This window comes from Lipotes vexillifer, unplaced genomic scaffold (assembly GCF_000442215.2).
Source record: "Lipotes vexillifer unplaced genomic scaffold, Lipotes_vexillifer_v1.1 scaffold967, whole genome shotgun sequence".
NCBI lineage: Eukaryota > Metazoa > Chordata > Mammalia > Artiodactyla > Lipotidae > Lipotes > Lipotes vexillifer.
The window spans coordinates 634265-657723 of NW_006791018.1; the positions used below are offsets into that span (position 1 = coordinate 634265).

Genomic DNA, 23459 nt, shown 5'->3' on the forward strand with positions numbered 1-23459 from the left:
TACATACAGTTTTTTTTGGTCTGGCTTTTCTCAGTCAGTATAATTATTTTGAGACTCAACCACACTGCTTGTATGAATAGTTCATAATTTCATTGCCAATTAGTATTTCACGGTATGCTTATTCCTTCATCTGTTGATGGACACATGCAATCATTCCAGTTTTTGGTCATTACAAATAAAGCTGCTATGAATATTATATAAAAGTTTTTGTTTGGATATATGTTTTCATATTTCTTGGGTAAATACCCATGAATAGAATGGCTGAATCATATGGTAGGTGTATGTTTAAATTTTTAAGAAACACCAAGCTGTTTTCGAAAGTGGTTATATCATTTTATAATCCCATCAGCAGTGAATGAGAGTTCTAGATACTCTAAACTCTTGCCAACATTTGGCGTGGTCTTTAAAATTTTTGCCATTCTACTAGGTGTACAGTGGTATCTCACTGCGGTTTTATTTGCAATCCCCTGATAAGGCATGATATTGAGCATTTTTTTATGTGTTTACTAGTCACGAATATATTCCTTTGTGTTAAGTGTTCAGATCTTTTTTGTCCATTGTTTTCCATTTATTGAATTTTGAGAATTCTTTATGTATCCTGGGTACAAGTCCTTTATCAGATATATAATTTACTCATATTTTCTTTTAGTCTGCAGTATGTCTTTTGATTCTGTTAACTGTGCCTTTCAAAGAGCAGATGTTGCAACATTTGATAAAGTCCCATTTATCAATTCTTTCTTGCTATGTCTAAGAAATCTTTGCCTTACCCAAGGTAGCAAAGATTTTTACCTATGTGTTCTTCTAGAAGTTATATAGTTTTAGGTTTTGCACTTAGGTCTCTGACCCATTTTGAGTTGTTTTGAACCTGGTGTGGGGTATGTGCTGAAGTTCATTTTTCACATATAGATATTAAATTCCTCCACAATCACTATTTCAACCATTTGTTGAAAAGACTATCATTTCTCCACTGAATTGCCATTGTACTTGGTCAAAAATCTGTTGTCCATATACGTGTGGGCCTTTTCACTCTATTCCATTGATGTGTCTGCCTATCTTGATACCAGGATCATGCTCCCTTGATTTCTGTAGCTTTGTAATAAGTCTTGAAATCAGGTAGAGTTTGTCCTCCCATTTCGTTGCTTTTCAAAGTTGTCCTGGCTAACCAAGGTCCTTTATATTTCCACACTAATCGTAGAAGTGGCTTGTCAGTTTCTACAAAAAAGTCTGTTGGGATTTTGCTTTTGAATACATGAAATCTATAGATCCATTTGGGGAGAATTGCGTCTTACAAATAGTGAGTCTTCTGACCCATGTATACAGTATACTGTAGTTTTCAGTGTACAGGGCTTGCACATATTTTGTCAGATTTATCCCTGGGAAAAGGACAAATATTATATTTTTATGTTTTTTATGTTATTTTAAATGGTATTTTAAATTTAAATTTTTGAATGCTTATCTCTACTACACAGTAATATATTTTAATTTTGTATATCAATCTTGTATCCTAAAACCTTGCTAAACTCACATATTAGTTCTGCTATTTTCTAGATTCCATAAGAGTTTCTACATAGAAGATCTTGTCATTTGTGAATAAAGACAATTTACTTCTTTTTCAAACCGGATGCGTTTTTGGTTGTTTGTATTCTACCTTATTACACTGGCTAGACTCTCCCACATATTTTTGAATTAAAATGGTGAAAAAAGGGCTTCCCTGGTGGCGCAGTGGTTGAGAGTCCGCCTGCCGATGCAGGGGACGCGGGTTCGGGCCCCGGTCCGGGAAGATCCCACAGGCTGCGGAGCGGCTGCGCCCGTGAGCCATGGCCGCTGAGCCTGCGCATGCGGAGCCTTTGCGCCGCAACGGAAGAGGCCACAACAGTGAGAGGCTCGCGTACCGCCCAAAAAAAAAAAAAAAAAAAAAAAATGGTGAAAAAAAGATATTCTTGCTTTAGTACTGATTTTAGGGAGAAAGCATTTCATCTTTTACCATTAAGTATGATATTGGCAGTAGGTTTTTTGTCAATGTCTTTTATCAAGTTAAGGAAGTTTTTTTTTTCTATTTCTAGAAGCTGAGGGTTTTTATCAGGAAGGGATGTTAGATTTTTGTCAAATGATTATTTGTCATCTATTGAGATGATCATGTGTTTTTCTTTTTTAGTCTGCTGATATGGTGAATTACATTGATTGAATTTTGAATGCTGAAACAACCTTGCATTTCTGGGATAAATCTCACTTTCTCATGATGTATTATCCTTGTTATATGCTATTGGATTCTATTTGCTAAAATTTTAAGAATTTTTGCATCCATGTTCATGAGAGATGTTGGCTATTTTTTTTTTTTTTTTTTTTCCGTGATGTCCTAATGGCTGGTTTTGGTATCAGGGTAATGTTTGCCTTCAGAATGAGTCAGGAAATATTCACTCATTTTCAGTTTTCTGGAATAGTTTGGGTAGAATTGGTATTCTCTCTACCTTAAGTGATTGGTAAAATTCCCAGTGAAGCTATCTGGGTCTGTAGTTTTCTTTGTGGGAAGATTTTAAATACAGATTCAATTTCCTTCATAAGTATGTGACTATTCAGGTTATCTACTTCATCTTGAATCCTCTTTGGTAGTTTGTATCTTTCAAGGGATGTGTGTGTCCATTTCACCTACATTATAGAACTTATTGACATAAAATTCAAAACATTCCCTGATTATCCTTTTCAATATGTGTAAAATGTATAGTGATGTTCATTCTGTCACTTGTGATATTGGTTATTTGTGTCTTTTTTCCTGATGACTCTGACTAGAGGTTTATCAATTTTACTGATCTTCTCAACTTTCTCCAGCTTTTGGTTTCATCAGTTTTCCTATTATTTTCCTGTTTGCTATTTCAGTGATTTCTGCTCTCATCTTTGTTTTTCCTTTTTTCTGCTTAGTTTTGGTTTTCAGTTGCTTCTTTTTTCTGGTTTCTTAAGGTGGAAACTGAGGACATTGATTTGAGCCCTTTATTCTTTTCTAATATAGGCACTTAGTGTTCTCAATTTCTATCTAAATACTGCTTTACCTGCACCCACAAATTTTCTTTAATTTTAAAAAATTGATCATGGTTTTTTAGAAGTGTGTTATGTAGTTTCCAAATATTTGAGTATTTTCCCGATATCTTTGTGTCCTTGATTCCTAATTTAATTCCATTTTGGTAAGCAAATATACTTTGTAATATTGGAATCTTTTAAAATTTGTTGAGAATATGGTTAATCTTGGTAAATGTTGCTTGTACACTTGAAAAGTTATGTATTCTGCTGTAGTTGGGTGAGGTGATCTATAAATATCAATTACATCAAGTTGTTGATAGTGTTTTTGAAGTTTTCTGCATCTTTACTGATTTTCTGTCTACTTGTTCTAACAAATATTAAGAGCAAAGTGTTGAGCTCTCCAACTATAACTGTGGATTTGTGTATTTGTCCTTGGAGTTCATGTATTTTGAAGCACTGTTTTGGGGGTGTTATGTTCTCTTGATCAACTCATGCACTTATTATTATAAAATGACCAGCCTCGGCCTTTTTCCTCACATGCACTTACTAATCAGTACTCAACTAAATTTTGGAATGGGAACTTCCACAGACCTCTGCAGTTCTCTCTTCTTGTAGCTCTCCTTTTCCAGAACTCTGTCCTGAGAACACTAGCCTCCTTGGGGTCACTGGACTCCCAGCTCTGCCTTCTCAAGGCAGGGACTCTATCAGGCTCAGTCTGGCTTCCCCCTTTTTGCACTGTGGCGTGTAAACTTTCTCCAGGCAGTAAGCTGGGGTAATTCCCCTCATTTATTCACTTCATTTATTCATTCACTTCATTTATTTCCCATCTCTAGAGATCAGTGTTCTTCGTTGTCTGATGGTCAGTGTCTGAGGGCCATTGTTTCATATTATTTTGTCCAGTTTTTTATTAGTTTCAAATGTGAGGATAACTCTGGTGTCTATTACTCTATCTTGATCAGAAGCATAGGTTTCATTATATTTCTACCTCTACATGATAATTTCAGAGATCTATTTTTTTTAAAAGACAGTGAAGGGTACTGGTTTGGGAATCAAAATACCTAAGTTCTAATTCTATGACTTGTTGTATAAACTAGAAAAAAATCACTTTGTTGAGCCTTAAATTTCTCGTTGTTGTACTGACAGGATAAAATAAGATAAAGTAAGTAAAAGTATTTTGTAAAATATGAAGCCGTAGGCAGATGTAAAGTAATATTCAAAGATGCAAAATATGTGGGGGAGGGTTAGAAGATGTTGTCTGCCCAGTGTTTACCCATGTCTTTTCCCTTCCTCTTCCTGCTATCAGAGTCTTGATTCTTTCCAGGTGAGGAAATGTGTCCAGGCCCAGGTGTGTTTTTGTTCTTTTTTTTTGCGGTACGCGGCCCTCTCACTGTTGTGGCCTTTCCCGTTGCGGAGCACAGGCTCTGGACACGCAGGCTCAGCGGCCATGGCTCATGGGCCCAGCCGCTCCGCGGCATGTGGGATCTTCCCGCACCGGGGCACGAACCCGCGTCCCCTGAATCGGCAGGCGGACTCTCAACCACTGCGCCACCAGGGAAGCCCCAGGCCCCGGTTTTATCACACTCCCCCAGTTCTCCCTGTAGCTGGGGATGGCCATGTAATTCAGATCTGCAGAATGAGGAAAACTGGACAGTCTGCTAGTGGTACTTCTGGGTAAACCTTTGACTTCCTGATAAAAGGAGCAGACTTAACTGACATTGCCTCTTCCCCCCCCCCCCCCCTTTGCCCTGAATACAGACTTGATTTATGGCACTCTGTTAGCTATTTTGTAAGTACTATGTGGGAAAGACTAAGCTATCTCACAGATACTGGTCCTAGCTTTACAGAGTTGCTGAACAACACTAGAATCCACCTTTCTCCAGATTTCTTGTTTTATGAGAAAGACATATTTTTTAAGCAATTATCACTTGGGTTCTCTTTTATTTGGTGGCAGAAATATTCAGTCTTAACTGATTCAGGAGGAGAAGGAAGAGTCAAGGTGTATCTTTGTAAGTTCACTGTTTGAGGAAGTTTGTATGAAGCAGAAATTGGATAAACCAAATTTTAAATTTTGTTTAAAATCAACAGCAGTGTCTGGCCCATAGTAAGTGATCAATAAATATTTTAAAAACAAATATGGATGGGTATATGAATCTTGCAGGACTTGTATGGATGTAACTTGACATGAAGCAATCCTTCTAAAATCCCAACTACTACTACTATGCAATTTTGATTCAGGGCTACTGATGGTTTAGTTCATCACGTGGCATTTATCTCATTTCTATATAATTATACACATAAGGAGAATCTTCTTAGGGTAACACTAGTGGCTTTTAAAGAAGCTAACTGAACTTAGCTACAGAGCATGACCTTACATTTAAAACCTGAGGAGATACCAGTGAAACTCAGCTGATCTTGTAGGAGCATTTGTTGTGAATGATAGAAAAGCTTCTTTGAAAGCAATTACACCATTATGGGGGAATTCCTGATCAACCTATCCCTGGTATAGCTTCCAAATGCCTGGCACAGGGAAGATAAAGTTCTAATATTTCATTTTCCATGGGCGATGCGTGGGTAGTTTTAACAGACATTTTTTTGTCAACATTTTGCAACATTGCAAAATAGCAGATCATATGTATTAGTGATCAGAAAATGAAATACATATTTAAAAATGATCACCTGATTTTAATTTTGTGGGGAGGGATGAGGAGGTCTTCAATTAAAGGAATAGAAATGTCTTCTCTCTCCACACTCTCCTCCAGACATTTTCCTGAGATTTTGGTAGAAATTCCTACAGAAATTGTATAATATGAGTGTTTTATTTATTTTTGCACTTAACAACAGTTATAAATAATAACCAAATATTAGAGACTCTAAACCTTGACATGGTAGATAGGTTCTTTGGTTCATGGATTGGCATACTTTGTCCTGGCTCCTCTCAAAGTGTGAGATTATGAGAGAGACTAGATGTGATAAGACTTAAGGGGAGGAAAAGGGTCCTGGTTACTGGCAGAAATATGGCTGGATGGAGCCATAAATGTAATAAAAAAGGATTTCTCAACTGCAGAAAAGAGTTCTAGCTTTTCCATCCATATGGGCAACCCTCTGGGTGGGCTGATTTTGTGAGTCAATCAGACTCAAAGTTTATGTCTAGAGATTACAAAGAAAATAAATACATTTGTGGGTCAGAAATGTCTCATTTGGTCTGAATTAACTGCTTTTCTTTCTAGCTCATTTTCACTAGTTGGGGTGTGTGTGTGTCTGTGTATGTGTGTGTGTGTATCCCTGTTTTTCTTACTTTGATCAGTAACACATTTACTATTAACTTTGATATAGTGTAATTTTAGAAATACAGATTGCATTTATTCAGATTTTAAGTTGAACGTATTTATACTTGCTCCCTTCCTTAAAAAAACAAACAAACAAAAAAACAATCAAAAAAACCTATAGGATGGGCTTCCCTGGTGGTGCAGTGGTTAGGAATCCTCCTGCCGATACAAAATTAATGCACAGAAATCTCTTGCATTCCTATACACTAATGATGAAAAATCTGAAAGAGAAATTAAGGAAACACTCCCATTTACCACTGCAACAAAAAGAATAAAATACCTAGGAATAAACCTACCTAAGGAGGCAAAAGACCTGTATGCAGAAAACGATAAGATACTGATGAAAGAAATAAAAGATGATACAAAACAGATGGAGAGATATACCATGTTCTTGGATTGGAAGAATCAACATTGTGAAAATGACTCTACTACCCAAAACAATCTACAGATTCAATGCAATCCCTATCAAACTACCAATGGCATTTTTCACAGAACTAGAACAAAAAATTTCACAATTTGTATGGAAACACAAAAGACCCCGAATAGCCAAAGCAATCTTGAGAACGAAAAATGGAGCTGGAGGAATCAGGCTGCCTGACTTCAGACTATACTACAAAGCTACAGTAATCAAGACAGTATGGTACTGGCACAAAAACAGAAAGATAGATCAATGGAACAGGATAGAAAGCCCAGAGATAAACCCATGCACATATGGTCACCTTATCTTTGATAAAGGAGGCAAGAATATACAATGGAGAAAAGACAGCCTCTTCAATAAGTGGTGCTGGGAAAACTGGACAGCTACATGTAAAAGAATGAAATTAGAACACTCCCTAACACCACACACAAAAATAAACTCAAAATGGATTAAAGACCCAAATGTAAGGCCAGACACTATCAAACTCTTAGAGGAAAACATAGGCAGAACACTCTATAACATAAATCACAGCAAGGTCCTTTTTGACCCACCTCCTAGAGAAATGGAAACAAAAATAAACAAATGGGACCTAATGAAACTTCAAAGCTTTTGCAGAGCAAAGGAAACCATAAACAAGACAAAAAGACATCCCTCAGAATGGGAGAAAATATTTGCAAACGAAGCAACTGACAAAGGATTAATATCCAAAATATACAAGCAGCTCATGCAGCTCAATATCAAAAAAACAACCCGATCCAAAAATGGGCAGGAGACCTAAATAGACATTTCTCCAAAGAAGATATACAGATTGCCAACAAACACATGAAAGGATGCTCAACATTACTAATCATTAGAGAAATACAAACCAAAACTACAATGAGGTATCACCTCACACCAGTCAGAATGGCCATCATCAAAAATGCTGCAAACAGGGCTTCCCTGGTGGCGCAGTGCTTGAGAGTCCGCCTGCCGATGCAGGAGACGCGGGTTCGTGCCCCGTTTCGGGAAGATCCCACATGCCGCGGAGCGGCTGGGCCCGTGAGCCATGGCCACTGAGCCTGCGCGTCCGGAGCCTGTGCTCCGCAAATGGGAGAGGCCACGACAGTGAGAGGCCCGCATAACGCAAGAAACAAAAAAAAAAAAAAAGACAAAAATGCTGCAAACAATAAATGCTGGAGCGGGTGTGGAGAAAAGGGAACCCTCTTGCACTGTTGGTGGGAATGTAAATTGATACAGCCACTCACTATGGAGAACAGTATGGAGGTTCCTTAAAAAACCAAAAATAAAATTACCATATGACCCAGCCATCCCACTACTGGGCATATACCCAGAGAAAACCAGAATTCAAAAAGACACATGCACCCCAGTGTTCATTGCAGTACTATTTACAGTAGCCAGGCCATGGAAGCAACCTTAATGCCCATCGACAGATGAATGGATAAAGAAGATGTAGTACATGTATACAATGGTGTATTACTCAGCCATAAAAAAGGAATGAAATTGGGTCATTTGTAGAGACATGGATGGACCTAGAGTCTGTCATACAGAGTGGAGTTGGTCATACAGAGTGAAGTAAGTCAGAAAGAGAAAAACAAATACCGTATCTTAACACATATATATGGAATCCAGAAAAAAAGAAATGGTTCTGAAGAACCTAGGGCAGGAATAAAGACGCAGACATAGAGAATGGACTTGAGGACACAGGGAGGGGGAAGGGTAAGCTAGGATGAAGCGAAAGAGTGGCATTGACATATATACACTACCAAATGTAAAATAGATAGCTAGTGGGAAGTAGCCACATAGCACAGGGAGATCAGCTCAGTACTTTGTGACCACCTAGAGGGGTGGGATAGGGAGGGTGGGAGGGAGATGCAAGAGGGAGGGGATATGGGGATATATGTATATGTATAGCTGATTCACTTTGTTATAAAGCAGAAACTAACACACCACTATAAAGCAATTATACTGCAATAACAATGTTAAAAAAAAAAAAGAATCTGCCTGCCAATGCAGGAGACACGTGTTTAAGCCCTGGTCTGGGAAGATCCCACATGCTGCAGAGCAATTAAGCCTGTGCGCCACAACTACCGAGCCTGTGCTCTGGAGCCCACGTGCTCCAATTACTGGAGCCCGCGCACCTAGAGCCCATGCTCTGCAACAAGAGAAGCCACCGCAATGAGAAGCCTACTCGCTGTAACTAGAGAAAGCCTGCGCGCAGCAACGAAGACCCAACGTAGCCAATAATAATAAATTTATTAAAAAAAAAACTATAGGTGATTTGCTTAAGAGACCACACATACACAAGATGTATTTGTGTGTATCTGCTCCATAGGCTTTTGGTAAAAATTCAACAGTCATTGAACATCTGCTATGCTCAAGTCATCTTGGGGTTTACAAAGCTGAATGAAACGTGGTCCTTCACGTTTGATCCTTGGTGTGTTATCTTATGCGGAAGCAGGTGCTTTTTAACAAGAGGGTAACAACCCTAGTTTCATATCAGAAGTACCTGCTGAGCTTGTTAAAAATACATCTGCCCAGGCCCCAGCTCTTAGCTTAGGGGAATTCTGATAATAGTCAGGCGCCATGATGCCTGCAGTTTTAACAACAAGCTCCCCACATGAATCTGATATACCAACCAGGATGAAGAAACACTGCTTTAAGCTAAGAAAGGACTAACTGCAGGAGTTTAGCCACAAGTAAACCAGGAGGATGCCCTTGAAATCTACAAAGTGAGCAGCTGGCTAAAGTCGTTTATAAGGGTGTTTCTATTTCCACTCCTTCAGAATGGATAGTTATAGTTTGAAGAGCATCCTGGAGAACAGGGTTGGGCCCAATCTTCTCTGTAAAACACCTGGAACAAGAGTGCTGTGGAGGAATGATAGCTACAGCCAAAGACCATCTTCAAAGTCTTTGCAAACACTCTGTTCTTATTTTTATCTCACACAAAATATGGTTATTTGTGTAAATTTTCTCCTTCACTAGATTGGAAAGTATTCCAGAGCAGGAGCTCTCTTCTTTCTTTCTCTAGTGAAGGAACACAGTAACCCACACATAATAGCTGTTTGACAGGTGTTTGTTTTGAATTCTTCTCATCCAAATCCTGGGGTCTGACCAGGATATATTTGCATATATCCATAGTGGATATTTATAAATATCCATAAAAGTATATATTTGTTTATAAAACATTTCAGTCGCACAAAAGAATACGTAACATACATACTGAAGAAAGAACAATAATAAAACAAGCACCTGTGGACCCACATCCCAGTTTATGACATAAGACGTTGCCAATACCCTCGAGGTCTCCTGTTGAACTAGATCCTATCGAACAGCTCCTGAAATTTAAATCAGAATGCGTGCATTCAATCATTGACTGATTGGCTCATTCATTCATTTGCCAAATGTGCCTACTAAGTGTCAGAATCGATGTAGACGAGGTAGTTATTTCTTCTGTTGGAGTGGGAGAGGGGGTTCAAAAGTGACATAAACTCTTTCCACAAGTGTACAGATTGTTTTTGCTGCAAGCGGCCCTAACCCCGCCTGGCCCTCCAGAGCGGCGTGGTTTCTGAGTGTGGACACTTTGAGCAGAAACTACTGGTCCCGGCAGTCCACGGGGCGAGTGGGCGGAACCGGGGCGGGGGCGGGGGCGGGGGCCGGGCGAGAGGGGGCATTGTGTCGGGAGCGCGAGGCTGCATTTGTCTGCTCGAGGTGCTGGCAGAGCGAGCGTCGTCTTCGCCGGCTTTGAGTTGGAAGTGTCAGCGGCGGCCACGGTCCAGGCGGAAGACTGAGTCGGAGCAACCACGCGCCCGCTGGCCGCTATTACTGGCAGGGGGCGGCGTGCCAGCGAAGCAACATGCAGATAGGCGCCCGGCGCCCTGACGACCCCTCCCGAGGAAAGGAGGCCGGGGCGGCGCTGGGGCGGCGGGGAGCATGAGGGAGGCCGGGGGGCGGCTTGGCTCGGAGCGCTGCTAGAGAGCGGCGCGCGCTGCACACTCGCCGGGGCGCAGCGGAGGGCGGGGAGCCGGGCAGGTCGCGCCAGCGCTGGGAGCCGGCCGCCGGGAGCTGTTCTGATTTCCGACGCGGACGCAAGGGGCCCGGAGCAGCCCCTGGCCCCGGTGTGCAGCCAACATGGGCAACGCCGGGAGCATGGATTCACAGCAAACCGATTTCAGGGCGCACAACGTGCCTTTGAAGCTGCCGATGCCCGAGCCAGGTGAACTGGAGGAGCGATTTGCCATCGTGCTGGTGAGTGCGCGGCGGCGGCCGGGAGCAGGGCCCCGGGGCCCCGACCAGGCGGTGCAGCTGACCCCAGCCCCCTCCCCTTCTCCCGGCGCCGGGAGCGAGCCTCCTGTCCCAAGGGGGAGGCTCCCACCTCGCCCATTGTGGCCTCTCCCGCCTCCTCTCCGCCCTCCTCCGAGCCCCCCGCGCTCGGCCTTCTCTGTGTCCCGGGATGGGGCCGGGGGCTCGGGGCTGGCTGCCTGGCGGGTCGGCCCCGAACCCATTGTCTGGCGGGAGAGGCACCTCGCAGCGCGTGTGCCCGGGAGGTGTGGCGTGGGCGTGAAGGGAAGGTGGCGCGGGCCGGGGAGGAGGGGGCGGCGAGCCGCTGAGGCTTTTTGTTTAAGAAAAAAAAATTCGCGCAAGCCCCGAGTCCTCGAGGACGTCCAGCGGGCGCCCAGCCATGGTCCTGAGGGGTGCGGGGCAGATGGGCGCATGTGGCCGGCCAGGGGTTGCCGCGCCGCGCTGCGCTGCTCTGTGCGGGAAGGCGAACTTGGAGGCGGACGTCGCGGCTTGGCCGAGGGGAGCTCCCCCAAAAGGGAGAGAGAAGGAAACCCGCGCGTGGCGGTGCGGCACCCTCGTCCCTAAGCGAGGAGGGGGACATCAGGCGAGAGAGAAGCTTCGTCTCGGCGCGTTCCTTTTGGCCTTAAATGTTAAAACCACAAAAATGTGCAGTTTTGCGGGGACGTGTTGCGAGCTGACCTGACTCCAGGGGCGACCCCTCCCCTCCCCTCCCCCAGCACACCCAGCCAAGTCTCTGACTCCCTCCCGAAATCCGCTTCTCCTAGCTTTCCAGCTTCGCAAATCTGAGACATTGAAGACTCCCTTCTTTCTCCCTTTCCTGCTGGGACTAAGTTTCTGGGCCCTTCCCAGCCAGAGCCTGTCAGTGCTGTGAGCTTAGGAGGGTGTGGTGGCCTCCCCCCTCGACCCAGTCAGAGTCTGTACTGCAGTTGGTCCCCAGACTTCGATTTTTAGTGTCCTAGCCTCTTTCATGGGGTGTTGGGAGGGAAACAGGCAAGATTGGAAGCCTTCCTAATACTTACACTTGTAAGTGTACACTTGTAGCCTCTTCCTAGCTAGTAATCTCTACATTCTACAGTGCTAGACAGCAAGAGAAACTTGTGCTGAAGTCAGTCGAATTCTGCATCTGTGTGCGGGTTTTGGGCATGTAACCTGACAACTTTGGGAATCGACCAGAGTCTGAACACTGGGACGTTTAAATTGCCTTTCCTCAGGCCTTTAAAAGGGGCTGGTTTGATATGGGGAGTAATGTTCTGGATGGCAGATTCGCTTTGTGCTCTGTGGAAGAAGAGGCCACAAGCTTTTTCACACCACCTGGAAACTCTGGTGTGGCAGTGGGGAGATAGATGAGGCTGCCTGTCTTGCTTTGCATGGTCTGTGATCTCCCGCAGCTGCTCCCACTGTTGTGCAGCATTGAGACACTCTGAAATGAAACAGCATAGGCTTAATTACTTCTCAAGGCAGCCTGGGTGCATACTTGACCTGTCTTTATAGGGACAAACCTTTTTAATTCAAAATCCTCTTCCTACCAGACAACATAGTTCTTACCTCGTAGCTCTGGGTTTTCTGTGTTTCCATCCATGCTGTGCTGGTGTATGTGTGTCTGTGTGTGTGTACACTTGAAGTGGGAGGGCCAGTGACACAGGAAAACCAGATAATAACAATAATACAATTAAATTCTCAACTGGGATAGCATGTTTTGCATGAGCTTTCAGTTACTCTGCTGATTAGTGACACATGGTATGAATTACTCTTTAGAAAAAAAAGTCCCATCCTTAACATGGTGGGTTTGTGTTACTATTAAGTCTAGAAGTCACAAATTCAGTACGTAGAAATTCATGATTGTATATCACAAGTTCTTTGAGGCAGTGGTTGGTCGTGTGGCTACTTTTACTCTACTGTGTCACACACAAGTACTGGATGTGGTTCCTTTCTTAATTGCTTAGAATATTTTAAGCCTTTCAAAACAAACAAACAAACAACAAAACCAAAAAATGCCAGGCTGACCTTTTTTGGATTAAAACAAAGCTTTTGGGAAAGTCTCAGCTTGGGGGCCCTCTTGTTAGGGATGCACTTGGATGATTGACTTGGTGTTTCATGTAACACTCCCTGGTCAGCTCCAGCTGCTCTTTGGAGTAAGCTGTAAGAGGAGTTAAAAGGAATCATCTTTATGGGCTGATAGAAGTACAGAGTTATGGTGACTTTTCTTGTGGTCAGTTTTTTTCTAAAGTTGTACATGAAAAGCTCTCAACTGTGCTTTTCTTCATGAATTGCTTAAGAAATAGATCAAACCATTTAATTCTGAAGATCAAGCTTGAAGGACAGATTATAGGTGGTAACGTTTAAAGTATATGTATATGGAGGAATTCTCTGCCCTGAGACAATGGGAATCCTGTGGGCATTACTGATACTAGTTTTACTTCCTATATGATAAAGATCATATAAGTGTTTGGGGAGGAAAACAGGATAGTAATACTGTACAAGAAAGTATACAAGCACCTCATTGTAAATATGGCTTACATCAATAATTGGGCCACTTCAGGCATGGAAAACAATTCCTCTCACCTCACCAAGCTCTAGATTATTTGAAGCATTGGGGAAGAGTAAATAAAAATTTAAATGACAGAAGTCCATCTATTTCTGGCAAATCTTGAGATGAAACCTACTCAATGACTGTCCCCCACCACCCACATCGGTCCACGTGAGTTAAACCGTATGTATCTAAAAAATTAGTGGGCATGAATGGAAGGATGAGAGAGTAAAAGATTGCTGAATAAAGCCCGCATGCAGCAATGAAGACCCAATGCAGCCCAAAATACATAAATAAAATAAATTAAAAAAAAAAGATCAGTGGAGGGGGATAGACTTTAAAGAAAGATTTTTTTAAATAGGAAAGAAAATGAGATTTTTGAGTAGAGATTTGAGTTACTGAACTTCCTGTAATTAATGACTAGTAAAAATTGGATCCAAATCTTAGGAGTTTCATTCTCCTGAGGAGTCTTCTCCCTCCCTGAGCTTGTCTTCAGCATCATTACAATAGTAACTATAAAACTTATATTTAAGGGAAAAGATTACTGACTCATTGTATATACTTAACTATTTGCATCCTTGGACCTGCCTGTCAGGTAGAGCTATAAGGTGATATGCCTTTGTGTGTGTAGGATGTTTCTGTTACACTCTTCCATGGAAGTGTTTCATAAATTATAAATTCAATCATCTTCTTCAATCTTTGTTCCTTTAAGGTGTATATATTTTGTGTATTTTACAAGTAATATTTGTCCGTGTTTTTTGGGTCCCACACATTTATAATTATCTAAGTGGATCTCCATTGTATTTGTTAAATATTGTCTAATTGTTGGGAATACACACACAAATACTCCCATGTCCTTTATTCTTTTTTATTTTTTTTTATTTGCGGTACGTGGGCTTCTCACTGTTGTGGTCCCTCCCGTTGCGGAGCACAGGCTCTGGACGCGCAGGCTCAGCGGCCGTGGCTCATGCACCCAGCTGCTCCGCGGCATGTGGGATCCTCCCGGACCGGAGCACGAACCCGTGTCCCCTGCATCGGCAGGCGGACTCTCAACCACTGCGCCACCAGGAAAGCCCCATGTCGTTTATTCTTAAAGATGATGCTATGAAGGTGATTTTGGGTGTGGTGAACAATTGATGGTCTTTGTCCAAGAATACCTCTTTGGACGTTAGATGCTCTGTATATTGTTCACTAATTTTTGGCTTGCAGTCACTGTTTACAATTTAAAATGTAAGCCCCTCAATCCCATTGTCGAGGAGCTGTCCTAAGGATCCTTTCTGAGTTTCAGAGGAAAAGATAATCGTAAGCCCCCCATCCTGGCTGCCATATCTGTGTGATAGCAGATGTCAGGCTGCTCTGCAAACAGATTAAAAAAGATTAGGAAGTGATGGTTTTGGGCCAGTAGTATCTTATGTTTAACACCGGAAACTACTTTCGTGTTTAATTTGAGTCAGTTTCCTTTTCAGTTTTTTTCTTGCCCTGAGGTTGAATGTAGTCACTGTACTTAGGAAAAAGTGGGGACATTTTCTGAGCATCTACTGTGAGTGTGCCCTGTGCTTCCATGTTCTCATTTAATCCTCACAGTAACTCCAGCTGTCAGTAACATTATAGATGAGGAAATAAAGATTCCCTAAGTTGCCTGAGGCCGCGCAGTTACTAGATAATCAGTCTAGGGTTTTTAGCCAGATTTGGAGGTCTCCTCCCCTACCCCCACCCGCCCCCATTATATTATGCTTCCTTAGGCTTAGAACTTGAAAGAAAGACTGAAAGGAAGAAAAAAAAAGGTCTGGAACTAGCAATAAAGCTGTTAAAAAATTTTTCTAAATCTGGTAAGTGCAAGTTTCAAACTATAAAGCTGGCAGAAATTTCTTCGAAGCGACCCAAGCGCACTGTACTGTTTCTCTTCAGATGACATCCGTTTTGGCATCTTCACTGTGCTGTTCTCTTTTCAGGCATTGGAGTTAAATATTGATTTGGTCCAAAAGTGTACTCTTCAGTTTTTCCTTTCAAGGCAGTCTTGAACTACCTTGGTTGGGAAGTCCAGGTTTTCCACATCAGAGGGGAGAGACAACCGGTCCGTATAGTGCACAAGCTCCAAATGTAATTACTTGTGAAAAGGATGAGGAAGGTCAAGTTTTAACATTTAAATCTATTTCCCTCTGCAAGGTGTTGTTCCCTTTCAACCATTTCCAAGGAGAGCCTTTGCCATGAAGTCTGCTGAGCAGTCGGATGGGTAGGTGTGTAGTTAGGCCATCATCAGATGCGCGCTGGTTTGTTTTCTCACTTTTCTCCAGTTGAGAGGGAAGGGAGATGGAGAAGGGGGATGGATGGAGTGTTGCACTTTGAGCTGTTACAGTCTCATCTAGGCAGTAACCCTTGAGTTGTTTTATTCTCCAGAGTGGGAATATGTGCTTAGGGCTGTGCCCTTCATCATTATCAGGGTGCATATCCCCCCTAATAATACCAATAAAAAGTGTGAAGATATATTTGGGTATTTAGGATATAAGATGATCAAAGGCTATTCTCTGAATTGCAAATGCTTGGCTCCATTGAGAGACAGGCAGCCCTGTAAACAGATGAGATGCGGGGGGGGGGGGGGGGGGGAGGGGGGGGGAGAAAGAGGGGGGGGGGGGGGGAGAGAAGGTATGCGTGCCCTTAAGTGATAAGAGTTACTTTCACCTGTGGCCTTTCATTTAGCAAACAGCATTGACTCCAGGAGCGGGAGACCTAGTTTCTAGAATCATAATCTGCATCAGCTTGGGCAACTCTTTCCTGTGATCCTCGGTTTTCTTCCTCTGTAAATGGGAATACAGTTTGACAGAACTGTTAGGATAGTCATGAGATTTTTGAAATCATAGCACTTGGAAGTTTAAAACTTCTGGAACGTGATATATTGTGAGCCATTAGCCGACTTCTCGTTTTGAAGATGTTTTGTGTAGAAAAGTATGTAGCTGTATTCTGTCTGATCTAGAGAGTAGAATTTCCAGGGTCAGTGACGGAAAGTCACATAAGCATAAGGAAAAGTGTTCTAATATTTAGAGTTGTCAAAAAATGGAGACTGAGCTTTCCATTAGAGTTGTTTGGACAGAAGTTGTATGAAAAATGCTGATAATTGGAAGGTCTTTCTAAGCCCAGGATCCAGCAAGTTCATGGATTGCACGGTGCCTTTCTTGAGGTGAGTCTGCCACATGCAGGTTTTGGAAAAAGAGTTATAGCACCTGAGAATGGGGAAGGGTCTCCTTGGAGGCTCCTCCTGGGCTCAAAGAAGAGAAGAAGTAGTGTAGGCTCATGCTTGTTCTGGAAATTTATTCAACTTTACAAAAACTGTTGCCTGAAGGACTTGGTCTTCATGAACTGTGCTCTTCTTTTCATCCTTAGGGCTTGGGGAATAAGGACAAGGGGAAGTGGGCTCCCTGGCCCTTGTATCTTAGCAAGTAACACACAAACAAGTGGCTAATTAAAGAGGCACTGATTCCAGAAGACACTGTCTCCATTGCAAGAGAGCAGTGGTACCTGGACTCCTCTTAGAAACAAGACAGTGAATCCCTATAAAAGAACAGACTGGAATTGCTTAGAAGGGAGGGTGGGTTCCCAGCCGTGCAGCTGTTTGGTGGACCCGCTCTTGTAGAGTGGCTCTTCCACTCTACAGTGGGAGACCTTTCCTACCTTCCTCCATTGCAGGAAGTATTATCTGTAGACTTCGGGGACCTGGTTTCTGTAGACAGGCTCATGCATCTTTTTGGTTCTCACCTACTTGAACACTGCAGGCAGAGGTAACTCATCTCTTGTCTTCCCTTTAAGATGGTGTCTGCTCAGACTGCAGGGTGATCTTCCCTCCCCAGTCACTGCATCCTCTTCTCCAACACCCCTTACCGCCTCCACCGGCCCCGTCTTTTCAACACAGCACCAAGGACTGTGCAGTTTCTGGTGGATATAATTTGGAAGGGATGTCTAGGGAAGAGAGGGTAGGTCAGAGAGCTGTTTCATGAACTGTGATTCAACCGAGGCCCACAAATGTGGACCAGGATAAGAGCGGGTAGGTCAGAGAGCTGTTTCATGAACTGTGATTCAACCGAGGCCCACAAATGTGGACCAGGATGGCTCAGAATCCCTAAATTGGGAAACACTAACTCCCTACTTGGAGGTATGGTGGTATATGTTGTAAACAGATAGCAGTGCACCTTCTTTTCACACTCTTAAAAAACTGACCAAGGAAACATGACCAGTGGCATCAGAGCTCATGGTCTGGCCCCTTATCACAAATTTTTTATAGTTTCTAGGGCACAGCAAAGCTGTTCCCCTGGTCACATCTTCAGCGTTCTTGTGCCGCCTGGAACTGACTTCAGTGACGCTTATTTCACATGTAACCTTAGTCCACTTTTGTTCTTTGCTGAAGAAGCTTTGTTGCATTGATAAGCTGCTGCATCCATCACCACAGAAGCTGAAAACTTTGAGGTGTTTACAACTTGCTATCTCAGGGGTAATCTCCCTTGATTGACTTTCATATGGTAGATGGTGCGCCTGGCCTGGTTTATCCTAAAAACTGGTTGGCTTTGGGAAAGGTGTCAAGTCGTTCACACTTTGGCCCCTTGCCCAGTGCTGGTCAGTCCTGCCTTGAGTTGAGGATTTGCTCAGGAACCTGCCTTCTCTTTTGTTTTTCTTTTTCCCGTGGAAGTTTGGCTGAGCACTTTATTCAGGTAGGTGACGAAGGGATCGACAGGCTAAAGTGGTGCTTCTCAAACTGGGCTGCATATCAGCATCACCTGGAACCCTCAAAAACAGATGTTTGGGTCCCACTCCCAGAGATTCTGATAAGTTTGTCTGGAGAGTGACCTGGGCATCAGGATATTTTAAGGCTCCTTAGGAGATGTGAGCAAGCAGCCATGATTCAGAAGCCACGTGCTAGAGCAGCTTTTCCCCTTTCCCTCCCTGCCCCAAAGACCAAGCATAAGAGTTAAAACCACAGGGCTTCCCTGGTGGCGCAGTGGTTGAGAGTCCGCCTACCGATGCAGGGGACACGGGTTTGTGACCCGGTCCGGGAGGATCACACATGCTGCGGAGCGGCTGGGCCCGTGAGCCATGGCCGCTGAGCCTGCGCATCCGGAGCCTGTGCTCCGCAACGGGAGAGGCCACAACAGTGAGAAGCCCGCATACTGCAAAAAAAAAAAAAAAAAAAGAGTTAAAACCACAGCAAAAATTTAGAGAAATTAAGCAAAGTTGAGAAGGGTTAAAAAAAAAAAAAAGCTCTTAAAGACATTTGATCCAACCAAAAGCACCAAGATGAGAAATACAGAAGAAATGGATCAAAGCCTGTTGAATGTTAGATTTATTTAACTATGCATTTAAGAAATGACCATAATGAAAATTTGCAGAGGAAGTTCTATATATTATAGCTAAAGAGTGATCAGTGACCCTGAAGTGTAATTCTGGGGCAGAACAATCAATAAATCACTTGTATTTTTGATTAGGCCTCTATTCTCAAGCCTAACTGTTGGTTCAGTGCAGGTCTTTTGCTTTGATCTCTGGTTTTACCACTTAAAAGACTCGATGAGCTTGGCTTCCCCAAGTGAAATTCAAATACACTTGTGAAATGTAAACAACATTCATTTATTAAGAATCCTATAATCAAGGCAAATTGGCATGCTTATATGAGCAATTAGCTTTGAGAATAGAAAGATAAATAGGTTGCTAGGTCAAGAATGAGCTGGTTGTTCTCAGTGCAAGACTCTGGTTATTCCTTTAATAGTTATAAGCAAATAGACATTCCCCTTATTCAAATCTTTAACATTTGTGGTTTGGGGTTAGAGGAACGGCATATGTGGTTTTCTGAACTGAGAGGATAGCAGCAATTGTCTCATTTTCGTCTAGAAATATAAATCTTTCCAGGAAATAAATGTAGGTAGTTGGTTTATGAGCAGATGAAACTTTCTAGTAATTGGGACAGGGCAAAAGAAGGCATGGTTTTAGATGGGAATATTAAAGAATAATGGAGTTTTACTTTGGTGGGGAAGGTTAAGAAGATGACTTTTACAGTGGCAGAAAGATTCAAAATAATCTCATCTGCCTTCAGCGAACAATGATCTTGTGTGTGTGTGTGTGTGTGTGTATAGAAGGAAGCCTTAGGATAAGTAATAGTAAGAGAAGTTGGATAGAACATGATTGGACCTGCACCATGGCAACATTGCTCTGTGAATTCAGTACCACTAAATGTCTTATTTGTGAAAGCTGGGGAACCTGCATGGAAAGGTGATGAATCATGTGAATAGCTTTGTAGGTCACTTTGAGTTCTGGCCCTCTCAGTCCCCAGTATGGTCAGCCTTATGGTTCTTCTAAGGAAGCTTTTCCTCTTTAGTGACAATCTTGACTAATTAGGATTCTTTTATCCCCAAGGGCTTCTGCCTGATGAACCTAGGAAGCCAATTCAGTCCAGATGTCTTGGGACTAGGATGCTATAAACTTGGAAGTGGTGATTCCCCAGGCCTAAAACAAAATCATGATTCTGTTGCCAACTAATCAGGCCATGTAGATGCAAACCTGGAGAGACCATTTAGGACTGTGTGGCCTCCTGGGTTTGTGGAACCATTCAGCCTGCCAGTGTTAAGCTGCTTCAGTGTCCTTTCACTGTAAAAGTTTTGAGTCTCGGGATAGGCATTTATTTGGATTAGAAATCTTCAGATCACCTGTGAATTTACCAGGTCGTGGTCTTCATTTAATGGAGTAATGCTTTAACATTAGACATCTATATTTTCTTTCACCAATAATTGTCAGAAGTTCCCTTAATTTTTCTATCGATAATGGAGAAATTAAAAAATTCCTCTTTTTGTTGTTCTCTGGGATGATATCTCCTAATCATCCTTAAAGTTGTTTTAATTGACAAATAATATACAAACAGAAATGGGCCCGTATCTTAATTGTACAGCCTGATGGACTCTCACAACCTGAACACACTGCTGTAACCAGCCCTGAGTTCAGGAATCGGAATCTCAGTCTCCCTGTTTTTCTTTAAACATGGGTTCACTTGGCTCCTTGCCTCCCCAGCTGCACTTACTTTCCAGGTGGCCCGACTTACGTGGAAGAAAATAGGCCACAGGATTGTGCCTTGTGGTCTGATCATAATGATTCTAACCGTGAGGTTTCCACCACTTCCTTCCAGAGATTTCCTCAGTCCGAGGAGACCTAACCGTTAGGAAATATTGACATTACAGCAGCATACCGCTGCTTTTAGTTACATCATCATTGATAACCCTAATGGTGTTTTTTTTTGTATTTGTAGAGTATCTCTGTTTTTCATAACAGGGAGAAGAACATATTTTGATTTGTATTCCTAGAATAAAGCGTGAAGCAGGGAGGGATTTCCACAGTTGACAATGAGCATTGACCCTTTTGCGTTTCAGTACTTGGCATTGGGCACAGGTTTTGTGTACTCCCTTTTACACCTAAGTTTCAGCCTTTAGGTTTTGTCACCTTGATGATTCTTTTGAAATATTAAAAAGTATAAGATTGGGCTTCCCTGGTGGCGCAGTGGTTGAGAGTCCGCCTGCCGATGCAGGGGATGTGGGTTCGTGCCCCGGTCTGGGAAGATCCCACATGCCGCAGAGCGGCTGGGCCCGTGAGCCATGGCCACTGGGCCTGCGCGTCCGGAGCCTGTGCTCCGCAATGGGAGAGGCCACAACAGTGAGAGGCCCGTGTACCACAAAAAAAAAAAAAAAAAAAAGTTTGCCAAGCCCTAGTCTAAAAGTATATATGTACTATATGAAAAAGGATTAAATAAGAATATGGAAAAATAAAGTTGATTTAAAAAATAATAAAAATAAAAAGTATAAGATTGTAAATTTCATCTTCTGGTTCCATTGTCCCATCAAAGCCCTGTTACATTACTGCAGATGTCGATCCAGTTTGAGAGGCTCTTTGGCTGTGTTTGTTGTTAATGGTTTACCTTCCATCGTCTCCACTGTAACTTCTGTACACCCCCCTACCCTCCACCCGCTTTCTCATTGAAGCCGTCCACAGTCTGGCCAGACCCATCTTCTTTTGTGTTTCCTTCCTATGCCCAGACGTGGAGATTGCTTTATCTCTGTCCACAGAGCAGGCTTGTACTTTCCCTCCACTATGCCTTTTCTCACGTGATTCTCTTACATATGATGTGCTCTCTTGGCTTCTCTGCTTATTGAACTTATATCCAGCCTTCAAGGCTCTTCTGAAATCCCACTTTTTTCTTGTGTCCTTGCATACCCACATCAGCTTGAGGGAGGTGGGAAAAACGACTTTTCTTTGATCTCTTTATAGTATGAATTATTTCTCTTACTCATGAGGCCCTGGATTAAATATCACCTTGTGGGAGGTGTGACTGTAAAATAAAGGGATGCTTTTATGTATCGCTTTGTAGTCACTCATTACACTGTCAGCCATCTGTTTATGTCCCTGTTTTATTTGCCAATTTGCACTGTGGGCTCCTGGAAGGTAAGGATCACACCTTAAAGGCCCTGGAAGCTTCTCCTTATCCAGCACAGTGCTTGGCCCAGGGACGGTCTTAGCAGATAATTAATGAGTTGATCAGAGAATGGTGCCCCCTGAAACAGGCCCGGGAATTGAGTAGCTGCTCCAAGAACCTATCAAGCTGGCCGTTCTGGGCTGACTGTGAATTGCACATAAGCTTGCCTTTGTGTTGAAATGACACTTTGTCGCAGTTTGTCACTCACCTTAGTATTCCCCATATCACTTGACTTTAGTAAGTGCCCAAGAACACTAAGCATTCAGAGATGATAAGTTGGAATCGTGCTATTGCCTGACTCCTTATGGAAAACTGGTGAATTAGGAGAAGAGGGGGAGGGCAGTAGAAGTGGCCAAAGGAAATTCGTGGTTTTTCACTGTCACTAAGCCAGACTGGTGCGTCATGATGTGCTGTCATCAAGTGAGTGAGTGGTAGCACTGTACCATGGGGCTCTAGTAAAGTAAAATATCCTTCACGACAGTCCCTTTGTTACTGGGAGTGAGGCAGGTTTCAGTGAACAGCATTCCTTATTTTGGCATTTTAGTGCTTTGCTGTTTGCAAAGTGCTTGCAAATGATCTTTTGTGATTCTAAGAGTTCTTAATAAATGAGGCAAATAGTGTCTGAAGGTATGTGGCTTGAAGTTACAGAAGAAGATGGTGAGGTTGGTGAGCCCATCCTAGATCCTCGGTCACTAAAACTCCAGGGGCATTCCAGTGTCAAATAAGACACTGTTTATGTTTTCTGTGCTTCATAAGCATTATCTTTGCTCTTGGCCACCCTCGGAGGAAGATACTATCTTCCTTTTCCAAATGAGGTGGTGGGGCTCAGAGGGGTAAGGTAGCTGCTCCCAAAGTATGGAGGCAGGATTTGAATCCTGGCCTGTCCGATGAGAGAACTCACTTGTTTCTTCTGCACTGTGTATACTTTCAAGTTAGTTATAAGATGTCATTAAATGTTGGCTTTTTGTTCTTTGTTCTTCATATACCCTCTAGACTAAATTCATTCACACAATGGCTATCCATTGTGAGTCTTGCATCAGTATAGTGATAGATGTACCAGACTCTGAGGGTTCAGAGAGAAAGTGTCACTTGTGTATTTTGAGTGTTCAGAAACAGCTTCCTTGGAATAGGAAGTAGAGCGATGCCAGCTTGGCCCCAGTCACTGCTAGACTGCACATTTTATTCTACATTGTACAGTTTTACTCACTTGTCACTGCTGAAGAAGGGCTTATACTTTAATCAAACAGTCCAGAAATGTTTGTCTAGCAGTTGCTATGTGCCAGGCAGTGTCATGGGCACTGGAGGATGTGGTGCTGCATGAGGCCCACCAGCCATCTGCCCTCAAGGAGCTTACATTCCAGCGGTGGGAGGGAGTCAGAGGCGGGT

At 42.8% G+C, this 23459-nt stretch overlaps 1 protein-coding gene across 3 annotated transcripts in view; it reads left to right on the forward strand.

Moving 5' to 3' along the window:
* Positions 1 to 10833: 10833 nt before the first annotated feature.
* FMNL2 (formin like 2) overlaps positions 10834 to 23459 on the forward strand; it is a 315721-nt gene continuing 303095 nt past the window's right edge. For 2 of the 3 annotated variants that reach the window (XM_007464163.1, XM_007464162.1), the window contains exon 1: positions 10885 to 11001. In XM_007464163.1, the coding sequence (XP_007464225.1) occupies positions 10885 to 11001 (117 nt within the window). Of the gene's footprint in view, positions 11002 to 23459 lie in introns of all 3 variants that reach the window. The other variant, XM_007464164.1, reaches the window with a different exon arrangement.